General features: G+C 44.5%; 1 protein-coding gene across 1 annotated transcript in view; it reads right to left on the bottom strand.

Annotated features, from left to right (window-relative positions):
* ADGRV1 (adhesion G protein-coupled receptor V1) overlaps nucleotides 1-23,991 on the bottom strand; it is a 1,000,765-nt gene that overhangs the window by 838,965 nt on the left and 137,809 nt on the right. Inside the window, exons 9-12 of the mRNA XM_063964002.1 lie at nucleotides 15,315-15,585; nucleotides 13,112-13,441; nucleotides 5,109-5,285; nucleotides 1,824-2,047 (exon numbers count right to left, since the gene is read on the bottom strand). Of these exons, the coding sequence (XP_063820072.1) occupies nucleotides 1,824-2,047; nucleotides 5,109-5,285; nucleotides 13,112-13,441; nucleotides 15,315-15,585 (1,002 nt within the window). The remainder of the gene's footprint in view (nucleotides 1-1,823; nucleotides 2,048-5,108; nucleotides 5,286-13,111; nucleotides 13,442-15,314; nucleotides 15,586-23,991) is intronic.

The following is a 23,991-nucleotide window of genomic DNA, read 5'->3' as shown; positions in this document are numbered from 1 at the left end:
TCTGCTGGGAGGTGTATAGTTGCACCTGATATAGAGCTGATGCAAATACACTATGTATGATGGCAATTGTTTTCTCCCCTCCATTTTGCTACCATTCTAAATCAGCCCCATAGAATGCATATCGTGGGAATCCCACATTCTTACAGTATTTGATCATCTCTGTGCTGATGCTGGGCTAGATGCATCATCGCTTGGAAAGTGATAACATGGAGAGTGAAAAGTACCAGCCAATCAGCTCCTACCTGCCATCTCACAGGCTGTGTTTGAAAAATGTCAGTTAGGAGCTGATTGGCTGGTACTTTTTCACTCTCCATTTGATCACTTACCAAGCGATGATGCATCTGGCCCGCTGTTTCTATCCCCTTCACATTACACAAAATGTCCTTTTTTCCCTTTAATTGTTTAAAGCGGTGTACCACCCAGTTCCCTTGACTAGCATGTCAGTGAGTGACCCTGAAACGGTCCTGAACGTTACCAAGAAGCAGCCCATCTACCTTCCATTTCAGCAGGCATCACTTCACAAATGATGAGAATACACCAAGTTGCGGGTCAGGGCTTTCAGAGCCTGATATATTTGGAAAATACCATTCCCATAGACGACATGGGAACAGTGGTGATCTTGCCATCATTATGTAATGCAAGAGATGTCTGTGATACCTTGGCGTTTCTATAATGGGTGCAATGAGGGTGGAGCACACAGGCCCCTGGGTCCAGGGGGCCCACACCGCACACACTGCACCCATATTTTAATACTTACCTCTCCGGAGTCCAGCATTGGGCGCTGCAGCCGTGGCAAAAATTGCAGCTAAAATGGCCGCGCTTGCACAGTAGTAAATTTGGTTGATATATGTTGATATATGTTTCTGGAGACCTGCGCATGCGCAGTAGACTCCGGCACAATGCCGGAGACTACTGCGCCATGCAGAGGAGGGGCCCATTCGGAGTCTGCACAAGGGCCCCTTCCTCTGTTAAAACGCCCCTGCTGTGATAGGTGTGGTATACAAGGTTGACAGTCCTAGGATGTTTCTTGGTTGCTGGTGCACAATGAGAATCGTTATAGGTTCCAGCTTCAACACATTTCATACTGTTCTCTACCTTTTCAAGGATACTGTGGCTTTGGTAGGCAGTATCCTTGAAAAAGTTCAGAATGGTATGGAACATATTGGAGCTGGAGCTTACTAGTGCCACGCACACTACTACACACTTTTAGCACTGACGTTGCCGGGTCTCCCCCACTTCCGGGTAGAGCACAGAACCCAAAGACCGGCATCAGAAGCAGAAAGAAGAAACCGCTGGTGCTTAAATAAGCACTGGAGGGAAGTGACAGGGCAAGAGTACGGTAAGGAAGCTTTTCAGCAACGTCACCAATTTCTGCACTCACTCAGATATCTAACAACAGTTCAAAACCAACATTTTTTAATGAAAGACCTGAAACATTGTTACTAAAAGTACAAGTAATTGCTTTTTTTTTTTAAATCATACTTGAATTGCTTTTTATTGCTAATTAAAGATATAATTGTTTCGCTACATTGCACATCACAAACACACTAGCGTTCGTCTTTCCACTTTACAGACAAGAAGTTGCTAATCCAAGTAATTTGTTTCTTTATCTAATCAATGGATTCAACCAAGACATAAGGACTGTTACTAGATCGTGTACGTTCTTGAATTAACTAGTATTATTAATCTAGCTGACGCAAAAACATAACTAAAATGTATAGCATGCAATGTTATCAGTATATAATATACAGTATGTTATAGATAATGTTACGATACATATAATTCTTTAGAATGCACAGCAATATAAAAATATAACAGTATACCTGTCCAGTGATATGATCACAGTTTCATTAACTTCAGGTATGTCATCCGCTTTAATGGTGATATTTATCGCTGTTCCACTTTGTCCAGATAAAAATTTCACAGAACCATTGAAAGGGCTTAAATCATCTAGTGTGATAGCGTTCTGATTGGTGCCGTATGGTTTCAGACTCCAGTAGACAATAGCGTCACCCCCGGTCCCATCACGGTGCAGGCCAATAGACACCTGAAAGTAACACAACCTGTGACCGAAACCTATTATGATACTAAACCTAGCTTACATATTAGCAGACTACAGAAACAGAAAGCTAAGCATTTGGGTTGGTTTTGTATTTAAAAAAATAAAGGGGCATTAATGAAATGCTGAGTAAACAGGCAATGCAAATCTTGAGTATTGTTTTTGAGTACAGGCCTCTCCAAACTGTGCAAGGAAGCATTTTTCTGTGAGTCAGAGAAGCAAACCTAAAGGCTCAACCATCAGATGAAGAATGGGAGATTGTAGGTACTGCTACTATTGCAGTCTTAGTAAGCTGTGAAAGTACAGAAGTGTCTTCATACATCTAGCCTCAATATGCTACTGTATGTATCACAAGATGCCTGGCGTGAGTGAGCTGACAGGTCCCATTCAACCCTGTTAGTGGCGGGAATCTTTTTTTGCCAAACATACATCTATGGGGGTAATTCAGATCTGATCGCTGCTGTGCGTTTTCACACATCGGGCGATCAGATCCGAACTGCGCATGTGTATGCACCGCAATGCGCAGGCGCGACAGATGGCTGCAAAGGGGATCGCCGTTCAGCGACGGCTTTGTGCGAAAGATCCATTTGCATGGGCGTTCTCAAGGAGATTGACAGGAAGAGGGCGTTTGTGGGTGGCAACTGACCATTTTCAGGGAGTGTCTGGAAATACGCAGGCGGGACCAAACGTTTAAAGGGAGGGTTTCTGACGTCAAATCCGGTCCTAAACAGGCTGATGTGATCGCAGCGGCTGAGTAAGACCTGGGCTGCGCAGAGACTGCACAAAATCAGTTTGTGCAGCTGTGCTACACATGCATGGGCAGTACGGATGGTGTAATGGTTAGCATTGCTGCCTCACAGCACTGAAGTCATGGGTTCAGTTCCCACCATGGCCCTGTGTGGAGTTTGTATATTCTCCCCGTACTTGCGTGGGTTTCCTCCGGGTACTCCGGTTTCCTCCCACAATCCAAAAATATACTGGTAGGTAATTGGGTACCAACAAAATTAACCCTAGTATGAATGCGTGTGTGTACATGTGATAGGGAATATAGAGTGTAAGCTCCACTGGGACAGGGACTGATGTAAATGGGCAAATATTCTCTGTAAAGTGCTGTGGAATATGTGTGCGCTATATAAATAACTGGTAATAATTAATAAATAAATAATAATGTGTTCACACACTTGCACAGCAAAAATACACTCCCCCTGTAGGCGGCGACTATCTGAACGCTGGACAGCAAAAATCGCTGCCTAGCGATCAGATCTGAATTACCCCCTTAGTCGCAACACAATGTGACTAGGATGCCGACTCTGCTGAGTAATTTGACATGTGATACTTGAATATCTGTGTGCGATTGAAATTGTATACAAAGCACAACGGAACTAGTATTGGAAAAAGGCCGCAGCATCGTAGCACTTTCAGAGACTCAGAGGTCTATTTACTAAGCCTTAGATGGAGATAAAGTGGACGGAGATAAAGTACCAGCCAACCAGCTCCTAACTGTCATTTTTCAAAACCAGCCTGTGACATAGCAGTTAGGATCTGATTGGCTGGTACTTTATTTCCGTCCACTTTAACTCCGTTCAAGGCTTAGTAAATAGACCCTCCAATCACATTGCAAAAAATGCATTTTCGGCCAAAATAAGCAAACTACATGCCATTGCTAGATGATTCTCACAGGACCTGGTGTGCCAAGAGGGGCTTCAGGCGCGACTGCAGCAAATATGTAGGAGGACACATCTGTATAAGGAATCAGAATATTCTACAATTACTGTGGACCCTGGTTATGTAGGGCTTTGAAAGTCACCAAGCCAATCTTGAAATGCTGTATATTTGCCATCTTACAGTCAGTCACGTGGAGAATGAGTATTATGGGGCATGAGCATGGTTTGTTAGTTAACAATCTAGTTGCTGCACTTTGTACAGTGGTGCATTTCTTTTGCTGGGAGACCCAGGTAGAGGGCATTATAGTAGTCCAAGTATGAGGATACATATGCATGCAGGAATGTAGGAAGGCCTTCTGATAAAATCAAGTGGTTGATTCTGGCTATATTCCTTTTATGTTTAAGTGCCAAGTCTCAATCCAGGACAACACCAAGAACTGCTACATGATTAGAATCTGAAACTCCAATCCCTCCAAGCAGGACTGGATTAGGGACCTCATGGGCCTGGGGCTGAAAATGTTCAAGGGCCTATTATGAGAAGCAGAGGGAGTGTGACCTCTGCTGTGTGGGCATGGCCAGTTCTATGTAGACCCTATACACTATCAGCCCCAATGTCTCCTTAAATATGTAAAAGTATAAAAAGTGCATCGTTTTGTGTGGAAAATAGAAATACAATGTAATGCTCATGATTTATGAGTTGGTGGCTGGTCATCATCATCGTGTCATGATGATGGGCCTATTGTTATGTGGAGGCCTGGAGCTGTAACTCCATCTGCACCATTGTTAATCTGGTCCTGCCCCGAAGCTCAAATCCAGTTGGTTGGCAAAGCTGCAGTCTTGTAAACTGATGGTGAGCATCTACCATATCACCTAATAACGTATCCAACTGGCACTAATCTTTTCCTGGAGCTCACCTAGACAGCCACAAGCTTGGTATTGGATCCTCAGTATGTGGATCAAAGGACAGGTAGAGTTGCGGATGTTCTGTATAGAACCTGCTATCTTTAGTAGTTCAGGAAAAATGCCTGTCTGCAAAGAGCATTGAACTGTTTTGACAGATTACCCCAATACACCTTTTTAGAGGATTTGGTGAGTCAGAGATCAGAGCACAGGTGTTGCGATGCAACCTTAGTGTCATTTCAACAATGTCTTCTACATGCTTGTAGTCAAAGCTAGTCCAAGAAGCCAGATGGGCTACTTTATCAGACTTTGAACATTGACACTCAATTGACATCATGGCTGTGATATCCGTTAGATCTTTACAAAAACAAATATGGTGGTTACCACTATATACTGCTGTAACTAATTCAACATTTAGGGATAAGATTTATAGTAAAACGTCATACTTCTTTTCTTACATTTAATTATATTTATAGTTTTCTTACCACATCAGAGGAGACGTTCTCTGGCTCTGATACAATGATTGGTAGATTACTTGTAAAACCAATTTCTCCATTGGCGATGTCAGGGGTAACTTTCAAAGAAATATTCTGGAGAGGGCCAAGTCTTGGACTTATTGGTGGCACTATGGGGATGGGTCTCAGCAATTCAACGGATTCAAGCTAAAACATTTAAAACAGCAATTATGTATTATGGACACTGAAATACAGAATATTCAAAAAATATTTAGTGAACATTTACAATAAGGGTCTGATTCAATTAGCCGTGAGTTATGTACATTACTTTGCAGGTTATTTTCAGCATGTCCACTCCCTTGTGTCGCACAATTCAATTGTAAAACCTGCAGCAATAGCGCTAACTAATTCTAAAGTGTGCAACCTGAAGGAGTGCACGGAAAAGTGGGGAACTTTCCTTGAAGCCCCAAAAGGTGGCAAATAAGATTGGATAACACTATAGAAGGCTATTAATGGCCTTAAACAAATAATTTTAGGTTCTTAAAGGTGTCACATTTTTACCTTTTAATTAGCAGTGGGAAAATGATAGAAAGTGCTTTTTGTCAAATTAAAGCCTCTAGATCAGTGGTTCTCAAACGTGTTCCTCAAGGTACCCCAACAGTCCCTGTTTTAGGTATATCCCTGCTTGTACACAGATGGTATAATCACACTAACTGAGGTGCATTAATTAAGTCACCTGTGCATAAGCATGGATAGCCTTAAAACTTGGAATGTTGGAGGGCGTTGAGGACCGCATTTGGGAGCCACTGCTCTAGATCATAATAGGGTACAGAAAATGTATGTACGTTAAATTTTAATTTTTTTAAGCAAGTACTAAGATGAAACACTTGTTTATCTCATTTGACCATTCAAAAGCTCATTTCACACCTATGTAACACCCCAAAAATACATGTCTCACATACAGTATACTTCAACACTTTTTTGAGCTTGTACAAATATCACCTGAAAAATTACTTTATTATTGACTAAATTATGTAGTTTAAATGCTTCCAAGTACATGATTATTAATTGGGAGGGGTGTACAAGAGGTTCTGAACTGTCCCGATATTTTTACCTTAAAATATTTTCCCCTACTTTTCACCTACTCAGGAGCTGCAAATTAAAAAATGTAAATTTGCATTATTGAGACCCACGTTAACTTAATGCAGCTTTATAAATGAATAAGAAAAAGTTGCGAGTTTTGACCCGCAGTTACCTGCATTTATGATGCGGCTAATTGTAATCAGGCCTATGTGTTACTTAAAAAACTTTTATACTATTCAAATTATACATTGGGCCTAACCTACTGTACAATTATATAACACAGAATAGGTACTGTGGTTACTCAAGTGTTTTCCAGTAACGTTAATTGTTGGGTTTGTGCATGCCCTCCTACTTTTACAAAATATATTGTTCTAGTTTTCTGGTTTCCTTCTGTGCTTTTCAGCAATGTATTTCCATAATGAGTTATGCTGATTGTCTTTTCTTAGTCCTTGAATACTACACAAAGTTGCAAGTGTTTTCCAGTAACGTTAATTGTTGGGTTTGTGCATGCCCTCCTACTTTTACAAAATATATTGTTCTAGTTTTCTGGTTTCCTTCTGTGCTTTTCAGCAATGTATTTCCATAATGAGTTATGCTGATTGTCTTTTCTTAGTCCTTGAATACTACACAAAGTTGCATTCCGGATAAAGCTGGTAAGAAAGTAATGGGGGCCATACAGGGTCGGACTGGCCCACAGGGGTACCAGGGAAACCACAGGTAGGCCCCACTGCCTGAGGGCCCACTCCTTCCTCTAGGGATCAGGTTCCAGACTGTGCACTTGTATTATATATGGTATGATACGTTGCATTATACTGCAGAAGTCTATTGTGTATTTCAAGCCTCTGTGGGGGTTGGTCACACCCCTTTTGTAGGTTGTCCACACCGCTAAGCATGGGCCCCTATCACTGCATTCCCCCGGTGGGCCCTTCATGCCCCAGTCCGACACTGGGGCCATACATCAGGCAGCTATTGGAATAATTCCCTGTTCTGACAATATCTGGGTCAAGGGATCGGGGAAATACAACATCTTATTATTCTAATTGTTATTACCAGTTATTTATATAGCGCACACATATTTCGCAGCGCTTTACAGAAAATATTTGACTATTCACATCAGTCCCTGCCCCAGTGCTGCTTACAATTTATTAGCCTAATTCAGGCCTGATCGCAAAAGCAAAATCTTTCCCTAATGGGCAAAACCATGGTGGTCATTCCGAGTTGTTCGCTCGCTAGCATTTTTTTGCAGCTGTGTAAACGCTATGCCGCCTCCTACTGGGAGTGTATTTTAGCTTAGCAGAAGTGCGGTCTGCAGTGCAACTGAAAAGCTTCGCAAGACCCTGTGTGAAACTACATCGGCCGTTGTAAAAGTATGTCATGCGTGCGCATTGCGCCGCATGCGCAGAAGTGACGTTTTTTTGCCTGATCGCTGCACAGCGAACAAATGCAGCTAGCGATCAACTCGAAATGACCACCCATGTGCACTGCAGGTGTGGCAAAAGTAACATGTGCAGAGAGAGTTAGATTTGGGTGGGTTATTTTGTTTCTGTGCAGGGTAAATACTGGCTGCTTTATTTTTACACTGCAAACTAGATTTCAGTTTGGACACACCCCACCCAAATCTAACTCTCTCTGCACATGTTATATCTGCCCACCCTGCAGTGCACATAGTTTTGCCCATTATAGAAAAATTTTGCTGTTATGATCAAATCTGAATTAGGCCCTATATTCCCTATCACATGTACATGCACGCTAGGGTTAATTTTTGTTTGGAGCCAATTAACCTACAAGTATATTTTTGTATTGTGAGAAGAAACCGGAGTACCCGGAGGAAACCCACGCAAGTACGGGGAGAATATACAAACTCCACATAGTTTGGGCCATAGTGGGAGTTGAACCCATGACCCATGCTGTGAGGCAGTAATTCTAACCATTACACTGTCCGTGATGCCCAACATGTTGGGAATAATAAATAAATAATAAATACAAATTAATAAATCCTTGATACAGACCCCAAAAAATTATTGAGAACGGTGAATCATGGATTTCTAACAATGAATTTTGCTTATTCCCAGAGGTTTCACCAATCATCGATGTTCAGTGATTGGCTTTTTGGATCGGATCCATGTCTGCAGAACGGGGAATCTGCCCATAAGTAAACAACTGACATAAGGAAGATGTACAGAAGTAGTTGTGAAATAAGAATGCTGTGCACTACTGGCCTAAAAGTGCAGTCTAAATATTTTGGACAAAAAAGAAATTACATAATTGGCAATGAATGCTGTTGTTTGTTACAAAATAAGCACAGTCTTAGCAAAGCTTAGTAATTAAAGAATCTACTGTGATTCCAAGAAAGGTTTTCAAGAGCTTTGCCTTCAATGGTGCATTTGAGAAGTAATACATCTACAGAATGAATAGAGGGTTATTTTTTTCTTCTCCTTTATCTGTAAAGTACAAATACATTCAAGGTTTTTCCAAACCTGTTGTTCTAAGCTGTGTAGTACAAAAGTCTGGGCTTTGCTCGTTAACACTTTGGCTTGGTTTTTTCCTGTACACAGATCTTTTGGCTCATTCGTCCAAGAAAGAGAGGCTTGTGAAACAAGACGACTTCTAATATAAGCTGAAGGTCACAGGTTTGTTTTCCTTACAAGTACAAGTAAGGCCTTTCTGGGATGGCAGCCAACCACCTACCACAAAGACTCACACATCTCAGAGACTCACATGGGTCAACATGTTCTTCCACAACTTTGATTATTTCCATAAGCCTATAATTGTCAGTCTTTTTGTAGTGAAAATTACTTCTAGGGAATTGCTTTATGTGGTGGTTCTGTTCTTGCTGCATAATGTTGCACTGTCTTCCAAAATTAAACTAAAAGTATTAAGTATGGTTCCATAAGCGACCCAGCATCTGTCACTGGCAGGCCCTATCTCGGTAATAGAGTGTAAATCAACAAAGGTGTGTGACTCAGCGTAGCATACCAGCGTAATGCATTCGGCAAATGCCCGAGGGGTGCCAAGAGGGGGGCAAAAAGTACTTAAATTAGGCCCAATCCTATCCAAGGGCCAGACCACACTAAGAAGGCATGGTCACGCCCCAAAACTGCTGTGCTCATGTCCTCTCCATTAGTGCCCCTGGCTACTCTACTGGGGGACCAAGGTTTGTTCACCGGTTTCACAAAATACCAGAGGTACTCTATTAGAGACCCTAGCATTTAGCTGGGGGTCATTTTATTATTCTGTCCTTAAGTGTACCAGGGTTAGAGGACAGATAGACTACTGTCAAAGCCCCACAACACATTATCCAATTGGCAGTGGTTTGTTATTCATGTTGTGAATTAGCCAACAACCTTATGCTCTATGGTAATTTTTTTTCGCATCGCAGCGATTTTCCGCTTATTGCGCATGCGCAATGTTTGCACTGCAACTGCGCCAAGTAAATTTGCTATGAAGATTGGTATTTTACTCACGGCATTACAAGGTTTTTTCTTCGTTCTGGTGATCGTAATGTGATTGACAGGAAGTGGGTGTTTCTGGGCGGAAACTGGCCGTTTTATGGGAGTGTGTGAAAAAACGCTACCGTTTCTGGGAAAAACGCGGGAGTGGCTGGAGAAACGGAGGAGTGTCTGGGCGAACGCTGGGTGTGTTTGTGACGTCAAACCAGGAACGACAAGCACTGAACTGATCGCACTGGAAGAGTAAGTCTCGAGCTACTCAGAAACTGCAAAGAAATTTCTATTTGCAATTTTGAGAACCTTTCGTTCGCAATTTTGATAAGCTAAGATTCACTCCCAGAAGGCGGCGGCTTAGCGTGTGCAATTCTACTAAAAGCAGCTTGCGAGCGAACAACTCTGAATGAGGGCCCATGTGATTCTGCTCAAAGGGTGAAATTCAATTCTTTTCACCCCCTTCCACACTCATTCTGTTTCTGCTGATGGGTATGGTATAATCATTTCAGCTTGCTACCCCCGGGGTAGCAAGGGTGCCCAACCCTTTACGCAGCTAAACCTGATTACTATGGGTGCGATATGTGCGATAACGGGGATCACTTTAGAAAGGAGTTTGGGCTTGATATATCATTTGAATCCCACCCAAAGGGGGAGATTCAATTGTTTGAAAAGTCAGTTGGGTGTCTTTTTTTTCCTATCTAATAGACAGAAAAAAACGGACACCCATCTGACTTTTCAAACATTTGAATTCCCCCCCAAAGAGTCTAAACATAGTTATTTCTCCAAACCCCAACAACACAATGGACTGAATAAGAAATAACGGCTTCACAACTATTCACCAGTCAGGGACTTTTAAAATGTTCCCGGACCACTGATCTGAGATTATTTCAGCAAGTCTGGCTTTCAGTACCTGGTGTATATAGTACCAGAGGCGCAGAGGGGTGGGTACTGTTTACTTTGGCCCGGGCTTGCTGAAGGGACCCAGCAGGGGTCTAAGCCAGTTGCTGAGGAGGACATTATCCTCTCTTACAACGGTTCTAAGGCCCAGGCCTGCCTCTTCTCTCCTCTCTGCTGTGTGACAGGTGCCGACCATCCCGGGTCGAGAAGGAGCAGCAGCATCACACGCAGCCGAATACCAGCAAAGGGAGGACCCCATAGTATACCCAGCCACCCTCATGTCTTCCATCACCCCTGAGTGAGCTCACCTCCCAATTGCAACTCTGCCTTCCGCTAGCAACCCATACACGCCACTGGCCCTTCCATCTCCTGCACCGTACCAATTGCTCCCCATCCGCCTCTGTGGGGAGCAAAACTGAGTCTGGCCCCCCAATGGCATCCTGCTCTCTCCGTTGCTCCCTCACCCACACAGTGGGGCAGATGTATTAACCTGGAGAATGGATAAAGAGGTGATAAACCAGTGATAAGCGCAAGGTGATAACGCACCAGCCAATCAATATGGATTTGAAAAATGACAGTTAGGATCTGACTGGCTGTTGCGTTATCACCTTGCACTTATCACTGCTTTATCACTTCCTTATCCATTGTCCAGGCTTATTACATCTGTCCAGAGAGGAGGGGACCCGTGTGCAGACTTCGTGAGTGGGCCCCCTCCTCTCCCGTAGCCGTCGCGCCGCTGCTAGCGCTTTGAGCACTGTAGACTCTGACACAGTGACAGAGTCTACAGCGCATGCGCAGGACTCTGAAAAATGACCGCCGCGCCATTTTTTCTGAGTCTTGCGCATGCGCTGTAGACTCTGGCACTGTGCCATAGTCTATAGTGGTCAGTGCGCTAGCAGCTGGGCGACGGCTACGGGAGAGGAGGGGGCCCACACATGTTCAGCGATGGACTCCGGAAAGGTAAGTATAGGAGAAATGGGTGCAGTGTGTGCCCCCCCTGGACTCAGGGGCCCGTGTGCACCGCACACACTGCGCCCATTATAGAAACGCCAATGCATCTGCTCCAGTGTGTGGTAGCCCCCCCTTAGCACCGCCACAATAAGTATTTTTTTTTACCCTGGCCCGTCCCCACTCTCCACAGGCACTGATCACTGGGCGCGATAACATGAGATTTAATTATACAGATTTATTTTAAGCAGTGGGTCCATAGTGTATCTGATGCCTCTATCTTTTGCCAGCACTAAAATATCAGTATAAATTTAGTTTAATTGTTGCTCATATATATTACAGCTCTTTAAGATCCAATTCACTGATTGAAATCGAATACAGGATAGACCAGGATATCTTTGCCCTACACAAAGGGGTACATTTACTAAGGTTGGATCTGGTGATGTTGCTCATAGCAACCAATCAAATTCGACGTAACATTTATGAAGCTAATAGAAGATAATAGATAGAATCTGATTGGTTGCTATGGGCAACATCAGCAGTTTTTTTTTTTAAAAACTCCCACCTTTGTAAATTTACCTTAAAGACTCTCTTCCATCAGAGAGATTCCTGGATAAGTGTCTGTAGTGATTTCCCCTACTGCATATGGAAGTCCATCACATGGTGTGTACACACGGTGAGATTTTTTCTTATGATTTTGACTATATAGTCAAAATCGTAAGAAAAGTTAGTGCAGATCGCAAGGTGAAAGTCATCTTGGATCCCGATTCCCATGCCGATGCTCGGTCCCGTGCGGTCAGCATCGCAAGAATAGACAGACAGTGCAGGCAAGTCAATTTTGACTGTCTCTATAGAAGAGATAGTCAAAATTTACACTTAGCCAAAATCGCACATAGTCAGTATCGCAAGCACATAATGAGCGTGCTTGCGATACAGACTATGGGGGTCATTCCGAGTTGTTCGCTCGCAAGCTGCTTTTAGCAGCTTTGCACACGCTAAGCCGCCGCCTACTGGGAGTGAATCTTAGCATATTAAAATTGCGAACGAAAGATTAGCAGAATTGCGAATAGACACTTCTTAGCAGTTTCTGAGTAGCTCCAGACTTACTCGGCATCTGCGATCAGTTCAGTGCTTGTCGTTCCTGGTTTGACGTCACAAACACACCCAGCGTTCGCCCAGACACTCCTCCGTTTCTCCAGCCACTTCCGCGTTTTTCCCAGAAACGGTAGCGTTTTTTCACACACTCCCATAAAACGGACAGTTTCCGCCCATAAACACCCACTTCCTGTCAATCACATTACGATCACCAGAACGAAGAAAAAACCTTGTAATGCCGTGAGTAAAATTCCTAACTGCATAGCAAATTTACTTGGCGCAGTCGCATTAGCGACTATTCGCTCCATTGCGACAAAAAAATAACGAGCGAACAACTCGGAATGACCCTCTATGTGCCGAACTAGCCCCTGTCGCATAGTGAGAATCGGGCCGTGTGTATGGGCCATAACCCCAAATACTGCGCACTGCCCCAATTCACTAGCTAAACTGGGATTATACTTATTTTCACATTCATGTTTGTAAATAATATATAATCACAATGTAGATCAGCTTTCAAGTACAATATATTCTCTAGATCAGTTTCAATGCAATTTAATGGTACTGTACCTGTACAAGAAAATGAGCCCCATTCTGGAGAAATGCGTAGTTTCTGATGGGTAGTTTGACTGTAATAAGTGTATTTGATTCTGCAAAAACAACACTGTTCTTTGATGAAACATTGAGAACTCCATCTTTTGCTCTTATAGGATCCACAGGTCCAGCTGGGATATACATTGCACTATAAATCAATTTCACATCTCCTTTGGTTCCATGTTGCCGCACAAAACTCAAGGTCAAACATCGCCCTTCAGGACTGCTCTCAATTTTCTGCACTTCGATAGCATGAAATTGAATCAAACCATATACATCATCACTGTCTTGAATGTAGAACACAAGCTGCAACATAAATAATGGATGGTCAGAGCAATTAAGATATACAGTATATGCTTGGAAATTCCGTTAATAGAATTGAAATTACTCTGTAAGGCTCTTCTTAACCAAAAAAAATCTATTTTGACCCGAATATCTGGTAGTATAAAAACAGAAGCACTATATTAAACTGTAATTGGGGTTACAACTTTTCAAGGAGTTTTGAAGCCAAATAATGTTCTATACATCAATAATAAATTAAATAAATCGAAAAGTATATTTTAAAATTGACTTGAGCGCTGTGCTTGGAGCTTGGACACATGTTGCAAGATGTAATGAAGTCCAAGATCGCCGGAAGTCCCACAGGCAGGACGATCTCAGACTTTTTTTAAAGGGGCAATCACGAAAACGTCTGAGATCGACCAGCATCCCGCACCTCCAGCGACCTTGGACTCCATTACATCCTGCCGCTGGGGCAATTGTAACAGTAGTGAAACATTTAACAGTGGTTGACGCCTTGCTGTGTATGTAAAGATAAGTAACTCACGGCTGTAGTTTTTCCCAGTGGCAGTTATATTATTGTTTAGAGTAAGAGTATCAGAGATAAGAAGAATTATTATTAGTAGTAGTAGTGAATTTCTATATCATTACTGATGATTGGTCATCTTTTGCTGTGGTGGGATATGTGACATGCATATTGGGTAGGAAAGCTCTTTTCTATGGTATAGTAAACTTTACTGGGGACATCTTGTGTGTGTATACAGGACCATCAAGAGTAGGGAATGGCCAGGGTACTGGGGGTGTGACCAATCAGGTAGGTGTGACCACATTCCCTACAAAAAAATATTTTAGAAAAACTAAGCACATCTCCACATCGCATCACCACTCACTGGGCGGGGGGCGCCGTGCGGTGCGCGGCCAGGGGTGGATCCAGGGGGAGGGGCAATCAGTGAGATCACCACCCCCACAAACACACATCATGCAGGGAGAGAGAGGAGACTGTTGCTGCCTCCATGGATCCGCCGCAGCCCAGCACACAGCAGAGTGTGCTGGGCTGGGGAGAGAGGCTGCTGCAGCTGAGCAGAATCAGTCTCCTCTCTCTCCCTGTCTGATGTGTCACTGCTGCTGCACTGGGGAAATAGAGGGGGATCTGGGCTCTGGCCAGGGCCCCCAAACAACCCCGTATAATTAGTACATGCTTCCCCGGCTCTCAGCGCCCCTTCGTGTATATGCAAGACAACTGGTCCAGGGTATAGAGCAGATCATATGCTGTGATAGGAGTTTCACATACTGCTGGTATACAGTTGCTGTGTGCTTTTATGGCTGGAGCTAAGCAAATCATTTATTATATTATATTCTGGTGTGGCATGCTCTCATTCCTTTCCATAGCTTTTACTGACGTGCAGTATAGGAACCTGACACATACACGATTCTGCAATGTCCTCAGTGACAATATAGTAAGAAGGGCTGCTACAATAGTACTTTAAGAAGGGACACATCAATAAAGTGGTTTTCTTAAAGCTTCCACATTTAGAAAACGTTTTTGAGAATATTGCAATTAAAAATCAGACACCTTAAATTTATCCAAATGTTAGTAACATAACTGCATACCTCCCAACATGACCCTCTCCAGGAGGAACAGAATGCTCTGCTCCTGGACTTTTCTCTTAATTTATGATTGCCATCACCTGGAAACACCTTTCTTATCCATTAACCCGTACAAAATAGGTGCCAGCAATCATACATTAAGAGAAAAGTCCAGAAGCAGAGCATTCTGTCCCTCCTGGAGAGGGTCATGTTGGGAGGTATGTAACTGTATGCAGTATATTAATTTTAACATGAATAAACATTCATAGTCCTCAACTACTCTCTGTAGGAAACAATACAAGCAGCAACGGACCTCGGCTGGAGAGCCAACCTCTGCTCCGCCTTTCACAGTATTTGCCAGTATCCGCAGGAGATACGCCTCCGCCTCTTCCGGCACATCATCTGCTACAACTGTGAAGGGAATTGTTGTCATCATCTGTCCTTGAGAAAACTGAAGCACTCCGGAGGCTGGCGAGATGTCATCGGCCACCAGGAAGAGGTCGCTGCTGTTGCGGGTAATGACCCAGCTTACTGACACATTGCCGTGTGTCCCTCCATTTCTCACTACAGTTATCCCTTCATATCTGTTCCAGGAAAGTCAGAAAACATGTAGATTGGCTCAAATGTCTTATTATTATGATTATTATTACTATTATCATTTATTTATATGGCGCCACAAGGGGTCTGCAGCACCTTACATGGGGAGTTATTCAGGTTTGTTAGCAAACCAAAAAAGCACACTAATAGCCAAAACCATGTGGCACTGCAGGTGGGGCAGATGTAACATGTGCAGACAGATTTAGATTTGGGTGGGTTATATTGTTTCTGTGCATGGGTAAATACTGGCTGCTTTATCTTTATACAGCAATTTAGTTTGAACACACCCCACCCAAATGTAAATCTCTCTGTATGTTACATCTGCCCCACCTGCAGTGCAACATGGTTTTGCCCAGTTGTGTGTTGTTTTTTTTTTTTGGTTTGCTAACAAACCTGAATAAGGCCCCTAGTGCATAAACAAAACAAGTACTCTTATGGTGTGCACACACGGTGAGATCCTTGCTATGCCCGATTTTCACTTTGCGATTTCCCCTGAACTCCCCGGAGCCCAGCACCACCGATTTTGACTAACTTTTCTTGAGATATGGACTATGTGTGCTTACGATTTTGGCTTATGTGAGATTTAATTGACATGTGAGATGAACTAGATCAGGGGTGGGGAACCTCAGGCCCACAACCGTATAAGGTCCGTAGAGCCACTTGATCCGGCCCGGCCAGACTCAACAAACCAAGGGAGATGCTGGTCGCCCGCTGAGGTTTTGTTACTAGCGGGCGCCAGGCTTCTTCCCCTCAGCAGCAGCCGGAGGCAGGAGCTCACTCCTGAGCTCCGGCTTCCGGCTCTGGCAGTGTGTGGCTGTGCGGTGCTATGGGAGAGATGACGTCTCTCCCATAGTTCCTAGGGGCGGGCGTCCAGGCGGAGGGCAACGGTCTGGAAGCAGAAGCGGGGCTGGTGACTATTGTGTTTTTTTTTTCTTCTTTTAATGTGTGTGTGTAAGCGTCGCTACTAGGGGGCATATCTAATGGGGCATATTTAATGGAGCATAACAACTGACTGGGGGCATACTGGGGCATAACAACTGACTGGGCGTATATATACTGGGGGCATAACTACTGACTTGGGGCATAACTAAAGGGGGCAGGCTCATTTTTAAGTTGATAATTTTTGTATGGCCCCCAAAGGATTTTATAAATATCCAAATGGCCCTTGGTAGAAAAAATGTTCCCCACTCCTGAACTAGATAGTACACCGATCTAGCAAGGATTGACTTGCCTGCACAGTCTATCTTTTCTTGCGATACCAACCTGGCGGGAACGCGCATCGGGATCGCCAGTGGCATAACACCTTGCGATTTGCACTAACTTTTCTTGCGATTTTGACTATATAGTCAAAATAGAAAGAAAAAATCTCACCGTGTGTACACAGCATTACAGTACATAACATTGCAGAACAAGGACAAGGTTTATAAACACTGCTGCATCAGTGCATCCTAAGTGAAAAGCGATCGCAATTTGATTGACAGGAAATCACAGATCGTGGGTGGTAACATGGCATTTGTGGGGAGTGGTTGAGACAATGCAGGCGTGTCATGGCAATTTTCGGGGTGTGTATCTGACGTCATCTGCGATCACTGCAATGACAAACATGGTGCCCGGTGCGGCTGCAATTGCATTATTCTGAGTAGGCATGGGTCAGCGGCAACTGTCAATGGTACTCTATTTTTGCTAATGCATACGCAGATCTGCGATCGCATCGCTATGGGTGTCTTTTACCCTTTCTGGGCAGCTCTTCACAGGGTAAATGTATGAAGCAGTGATAAGAGTGGAGAAGTGAGCCAGTGGAGAAGTTGACCATGGCAAACAATCAGCCGCTCTGTACAATTTTATAGTATGCAAATTATAAATGTTACGTCAATGCTGATTGGTTGCAACTTCTCCACTGGCTCACTTCTCCACTCTTATCACTGCTTCATACATTTACCCCCACATGCGATAATTAGCAGTAAAAGTTTTGTGAAATTCGCTATTTTAGCCTCAACAGCGATCTATAGTGAATTAGGCCCATAGTACCCAAGTGAGCAGAGACATGGCCAATCCTGAAGATTTGATGCTGTTGTTGGCAGTGGGGAGATTATGGTATAATTGAGGGAAGGAAAAGCACTTGAGGGAAGAGGGCCCTGCTCGTGAGATGTTACAATATAAAAGAGATTATTAAAAAAGATCCATAAAATGAATGGTCATGTTTAACTCTGTGCTGTAAGCAACATCAATACGCCATCATAATTTAAACTTCACAGATAATATGATAATTTGATTATTCTACATTTTATACATTTACTTGTGCTGAGAAAGACAAACGCTGAACTCCCTGGAGGCAGCTGTAAATGTAACATTGCTTTTACAATCTGCTCTTCCTCAGATTATAAAAGCAATTGTATGATTGCCCTGGATCCCTGAAATGATGCTAGTTTATAGACACCAGGGCTAAATGTAACAGCCTCCGAGTTGCTGAAGATGTGGGACTTTGGGGGTCATTCTGAGTTGATTGCTAGCTGCATTTGTTCGCAGCGCAGCGATCAGGCTAAAAAAGGGCAGTTCTGCGCATGCGTATGCGGTGCATGCGCGACGAACGGGTCTAGCAATGCATTTCAGTCGCACTGCTTGCCGCAGAGTGATTGACATGAAGTGGGTGTTTCTGGGTGGCAACTAACCGTTTTCAGGGAGTGTGCGGAAAAACGCAGGCGTGCCAGGAAAAACACAGGCGTGGCTGGGCGAACGCTGGGCGGGTTTGTGACATCAAATCCGGAACTGAATAGTCTGAAGTGATCGCAAGCGCTGAGTAGGTTTTGAGCTACTCTGAAACTACCCAAAAATTTTTTGTAGCCGCTCTGCGATACAACCGTTCGCACCTCTGCTAAGCTAAAATACACTGCCAGTGGGCGGCGGCATAGCATTTGCACGGCTGCTAAAAACTGCTAGCGAGCGATCAACACGGAATGACCCCCTTTGAGCCTAATTCTGATCTAATCACAGCAGAAAATTTGTTAGCAGCTGGGCAAAACCATGTGACCTGCAGGGGTGGCAGAAATAACATGTGCAGTGAGCTAGATTTGGGTGGGGTGTGTTCAAACTGAAATCTAAATTGCAGTGTTAAAATAAAGCAGCCAGTATTTACCCTGCAGTGCACATGGATTTGCCCATTTGCTAACAAATTGGCTGCTACAATCAGATCTGAATTAGGCCCTTTGTGCGAGTCTGCCCGTTTTTCTTAAAGCAGCAATTATTTACAAAGCAAACCCAACCTGATTTTGCCTTGTAAATGATTGCTGCTTATATATAAAAAAACAAACAAACAAAAACAATGGCCAGACTCGCACAAAGGGCCTAATTCAGGTTAGATTGCAAAACGCGATACAACCGCAAAAATTGCTAAAAAGATGTGGGCGCATGCGCAGCGCCCATCCTGCACATGCGCCCGCATTTTCTGCAGGTGGGGGGCACAGAATATGCGATCATCTTTGCCTGTCAATCAGGCAGAGGCTGTCGTGGGGCAGGGGGTGGGGTGGGCGGGCGGCAACGCTCCGCTTCCTAGGCGGAGATGAAGCGTTGTGGGGGTGGAGGCGGCCAAATGGGGCACCGTCGTTGAAATGGGGGGCATGGCTTGGGCGTGATAGTGGCAGTGGGCCTCCTGCGGGCGCAGTTAAGCTGCGCTGGCAGGAGGCAACCTTAATTTCTGCTATTAAGCAGAAATTGCGATGCAGTCGCAAGTTCTGCTTGATGAAGGAGGGGAGGCGGCGGTCAGCATGCTGAGCGGCCTTGCCCTGCGGTGGGCGGCCCCCAGCATGCGCACAAAAGGATTGCTAATTAGCAGAATTTGCAATCCTTACTGAATCAGCCCCAAAGTCCAGCACTTTCAGCAACTCGGAGGCTGTTACATTTAGCCCATATCTCTTGTAAGAAACTCATCAATGTACAGTACTTCTGAAATGAATTAGTGATGTACAGTATACTTGCCTACGCTCCCTCATTCTGCAGGAGACTCCCTGAAATAGAAGCAATGTCCCTGACTCCCTGAATAGTCCAGCAATTTCCCTGATTGCATCTTTACCCCATTGTGCAGCTGTTACATTCTTGGGGGGAAAAAAATAAATCACAGATACATACATTCAAATGGGAACATCAGTGCCATTTCCCTGCATTGGTTATAAGACACAATAATCCCTATGGCTACATGCATTTAAATAAAGTTTCTCGTGGCCACTTACAGTATATGGAACCTCTTTGAAAGCACAATACACGAACAAATTCTCCAAAATATAAGAGTCTTTTCTTCAACAAGTAGATCTTACTAACTTTGGGTCTCATTTACATTTGGATGTAAGTAATTTTTATGACACGTCTCTCAGATGTAGCAGTACACATCCGCACTGATAGGTGTTACTTTCACATCTCCCTGAAATGCTTTTTCAATTGTAGGCAAGTATGCTTTAAGTCGGGTTCTGTTGTATAACCTGGGCAGAGTCAAGGTCTGCAGAAGCATGACCGGAACACCAACTGTCAGTGCAGGGCTATACGCTGGAAGTCCAGCTGCACTAAGTGAGCTTAATAATTCCACTCATACTGTATAGTCATTTTGGACGGGTTGCTATTGGGTGACTGGTGGTTGGGAGACCGGCAGTCACCATACCGACGCCAGGATCCCTTTCTGTCAGATGGCCAGCGGGGAGGGGGGGTGTCGGCCAGCGCAACAAAGCCCCTTGCGGGCTCGCTGCGTTTGCTACAGGTTCTATTCCCACTCTATGGGAATAGTCCCTGTTGCTCGGCATGCCAAATGGCGGGCTAGTCAGTGTTCGAGATGCCGGCGCTGGTATTGTGACCGCCAGTCACATAACTGCATCCCTTTTGGACTTGAGGAGCCTGCACACTGCAAGCGTCTGGTTGTTCATGTATTGTTCCTCTCCCAGATGTTAGATCAAGACCATACATACCTCAGTCCTTTTCTAGGTCACAAAGCTATACAATAGTGACAACGCGATATAAACTCATACAGTAGTTATTGTGTGATGCCAGAACGTACAGACAGACAGACTAAATGTCACTTTTTTTGTTTTTTTTGTCTCGATGGTCCATAAACAGTCCCTAGAAGTATAATTCTCAACAAGAACAAAAATGTCTATGTATAGACACAACCGTTCAGGGGCATTTCTACAGTGCACACGGGCCCCCTCCTCTGCACGGTGCTGTAGACTCCGGCATTGTGCTGGAGTCTACTGCGCATGCGCAGGTCTTCGGAAACATGGCGCCCGCCATGATCCGGAGACCAATTTGGCTACTGCACATGCGCTGCGGCCAGTTTGGCTGTGATTTAGGGCACGATCACAGCACCCGGCGCTGGACTCCGGAAAGGTAAGTATTAAAATGGGTGCAATGGGTGCGGTGTGGGTCCCCCCTGGAACCAGGGGCCCGTGTGCACCGCACCCATTATAGAAACGCCAATGCCAGGGGCAAACGCAGGATTTGTGAAGGGGGGTTTCCTAAGAGGGGGTGGAGCCAAGCATAAGGGGGTGGAGACTGAGGTAGTATGCACTCTGTAACCTGCTGCAGTGCCTTCCAGCAGTAATGCAATATGCAGTATAGAAATGATGGCACTCACAGACTCTTCGTCACCCACAGGCGCCTGCAGGCTAGTCCAACGTTTCGCTTTATAATATCCTTCGTCAGGGTATCCCTGACAAATGTTATTATAATGGAAAATATTGGATATAGCCTGCGGGCGCCTATGAGTATTCATTTCTGGGTGACGAAGAGTCTGTGAGTGCCACCATTTGTATACTGCATATGTATATATATAAAAAAAATCTATATATATACTCTCACCACAGTCCGGCACTCAAATAATAAGTACAGCCATAGGCAGTGCACACACAGTCCAAAAATATAACACGTCAAAGGTGCAGCATCCAGCATAATACAGACATAACACAGACAGTTTATGTCAACGTTTCAGTGTTGCTACTATCATCCATGACAATAATGGCAACACTGACACTTTGGGCCAGATTCAAATCTTTCACCCTCCCTCCCCCTATCGCGCCTGCCGGCGGTATTTTAATGTTACTGCCGACAGGCGCGACAACTTAATTTCAGCTCGCTACCCCCTGAGGTAGCGACTAGCGAGCTAAAATGCATGTGAAGAGACCCATTTGGGCACCCAAACGGGTCTCTTCACAATCGCGCCCATTACTTTAGTCAGGTTTAGGTGCTTGACGCGCCTAAACCAGACTGTAATGAGCGCGATCAGCGCAATAACGGGGTACATTTGAATATCGCCCCATGATCTCCCGTCACTTTAGAGTGCAATATAAATTGAATCCGGCCCATTGACAGAATCTACCTGCATTATGTCTTTATTATGGTGAGTGCTGCACCTTTGACGTGTTTTGTTTATATATATATATATATATATATATATATATACATACAATAACACATAATATATATATGACATACACACACAATTTATAGTCCCAGGGGCATCCTTAATCCTGCCCTACAATACCAAAACCAAGTACAGGTTGAGTATCCCATATCCATATATTCCGAAATACGGAATATTCCGAAATACGGACTTTTTTGAGTGAGAGTGAGATAGTGAAACCTTTGTTTTTTGATGTCTCAATGTACACAAACTTTGTTTAATGCACAAAGTTATTACAAATATTGTATTAAATGACCCTCAGGCTGTGTGTATAAGGTGTATATGAAACATAAATGAATTGTGTGAATGTAGACACACTTTGTTTAATGCACAAAGTTATAAAAAATATTGGCTATAATTACCTTCAGGCTGTGTGTATAAGGTGTATATGAAACATAAATGCATTCTGTGCTTAGATTTAGGTCCCATCGCCATGATATCTCATTATGGTATGCAATTATTCCAAAATACGGAAAAATCCCATATCCAAAGTACCTCTGGTCCCAAGCATTTTGGATAAGGGAGACTCAACCTGTAGTATCCCGTCGCATTTAGAGTGTTGCATCTCTCATAATCTGAAGTCAGAGGTATCCAAAATTGAATTCACTCTTGTATGTCCTCCCCCCCCCCCCTCATAATGTGTAGCCAGAGGTATCCAAAAATCACTCTTGTATCCCCCCCCCCCTCATAATCTGAAGCCAGAAGTATCTCCCCAACCGTCCCCCGCCCCACCATGCGCTGTACACACACTGCAGCTTTACCTGCTGCTATCGGGATTCGGGACCCATGGCTACAGCACAGAAGAACACACAGGAGGAGCGGTGCGCTACCGCTGCAGCTGGAGGAGGCAGCTACAGCATCACCTGTCATGACCGGGAGCGCAAAAACTGAAGCAGCGGCTCCCTCCCAGCTCCGTCCGACCGTGAGTTCTGCATACCTGCCGGCTGCTCTCCCCTCGCCTGATCTCCGGAGATCTCTGAGGAGGAGAGCAGAGTGACCAGCCAGGAGATATCACCCCCAGCCCCTGCCAAGCTCTACCCCCATACCGCTGCTCTGTCTCCCCCACCCCCCCAAAAAAAATCGGTCTACTATGGCAATGAATCGGCGGCAGGGTGGGTTTCTAGGTACTCGGAAACCCCCCCTGCATGCGCTAGTGGATGCAACCGTTACAGTTTTATTATATGTATAGATTTTTATTGTAGGGTTTTTGGATTTATCTTTGGCTATGTAAGGCTTTGTGTGAATCCAATTTCCACTGTTGTTATGTTGTTTATTACTGTTACAGTGTTTCAGTGATAACCTCATTTAAGGACAAAACGATGAAAAAATCGGAGTGAATCTGTGAAAAGCACAAACATTATCCAATTGGTCTGATTCTGCATATGCTACAGCAATGTTTTTCAACCACTGTGCCGTGCAGGGCTGGTTCTTGGGATTGTTGCGCCCCGGGCAAAGTATAGGGGCGTGGCTTCAAATGGGGGCGTGGTCAGTTACGCCCCCATTTATGCCCCTGTAGCGACGCTGAAAAAAAAAAAAAAAAAAAAAAGTATACTTACCATCCCCGTTCCTGATCCAGACCGCTGCAGACCTCCTCCGCCGGCGCCGCTCTTCTTCTCTCCTTTCCTCGATCTATGGGAGAGACGTTATCATCGCGCACCGCACAGCAAAGGTCCTCTCCATGAAGGGAAACTAGACCGTAGCGTCTAGTTTCCCTTCATGGAGAGGACCTTTTGATGTGCAGTGCGCGATGACGTCATCGCGCACCACACAACTAAGGTCCTCTCAATGAAGGTAAACTAGACGCTACGCGTCTGGTTCCCTTCAAAGCGGGGGGCACAGCTGGGCACTGCGGGGGGCACAGTGGCGGATCTTGCCCTGGTGCGGCGCCCTCCGGATGGCGCCGGCGCCCTCCGGAAGGCGGCGCCCCTGGCAAAAGTACTGCTTGCCCGTGGCAAGA

The sequence above is a fragment of the Pseudophryne corroboree genome, chromosome 1, assembly GCF_028390025.1.
Source record: "Pseudophryne corroboree isolate aPseCor3 chromosome 1, aPseCor3.hap2, whole genome shotgun sequence".
Taxonomy (NCBI): Eukaryota; Metazoa; Chordata; class Amphibia; order Anura; family Myobatrachidae; genus Pseudophryne; species Pseudophryne corroboree.
Note: the sequence above shows the minus strand (reverse complement) of the source record. Positions and strands in the feature narration are given on the sequence as shown.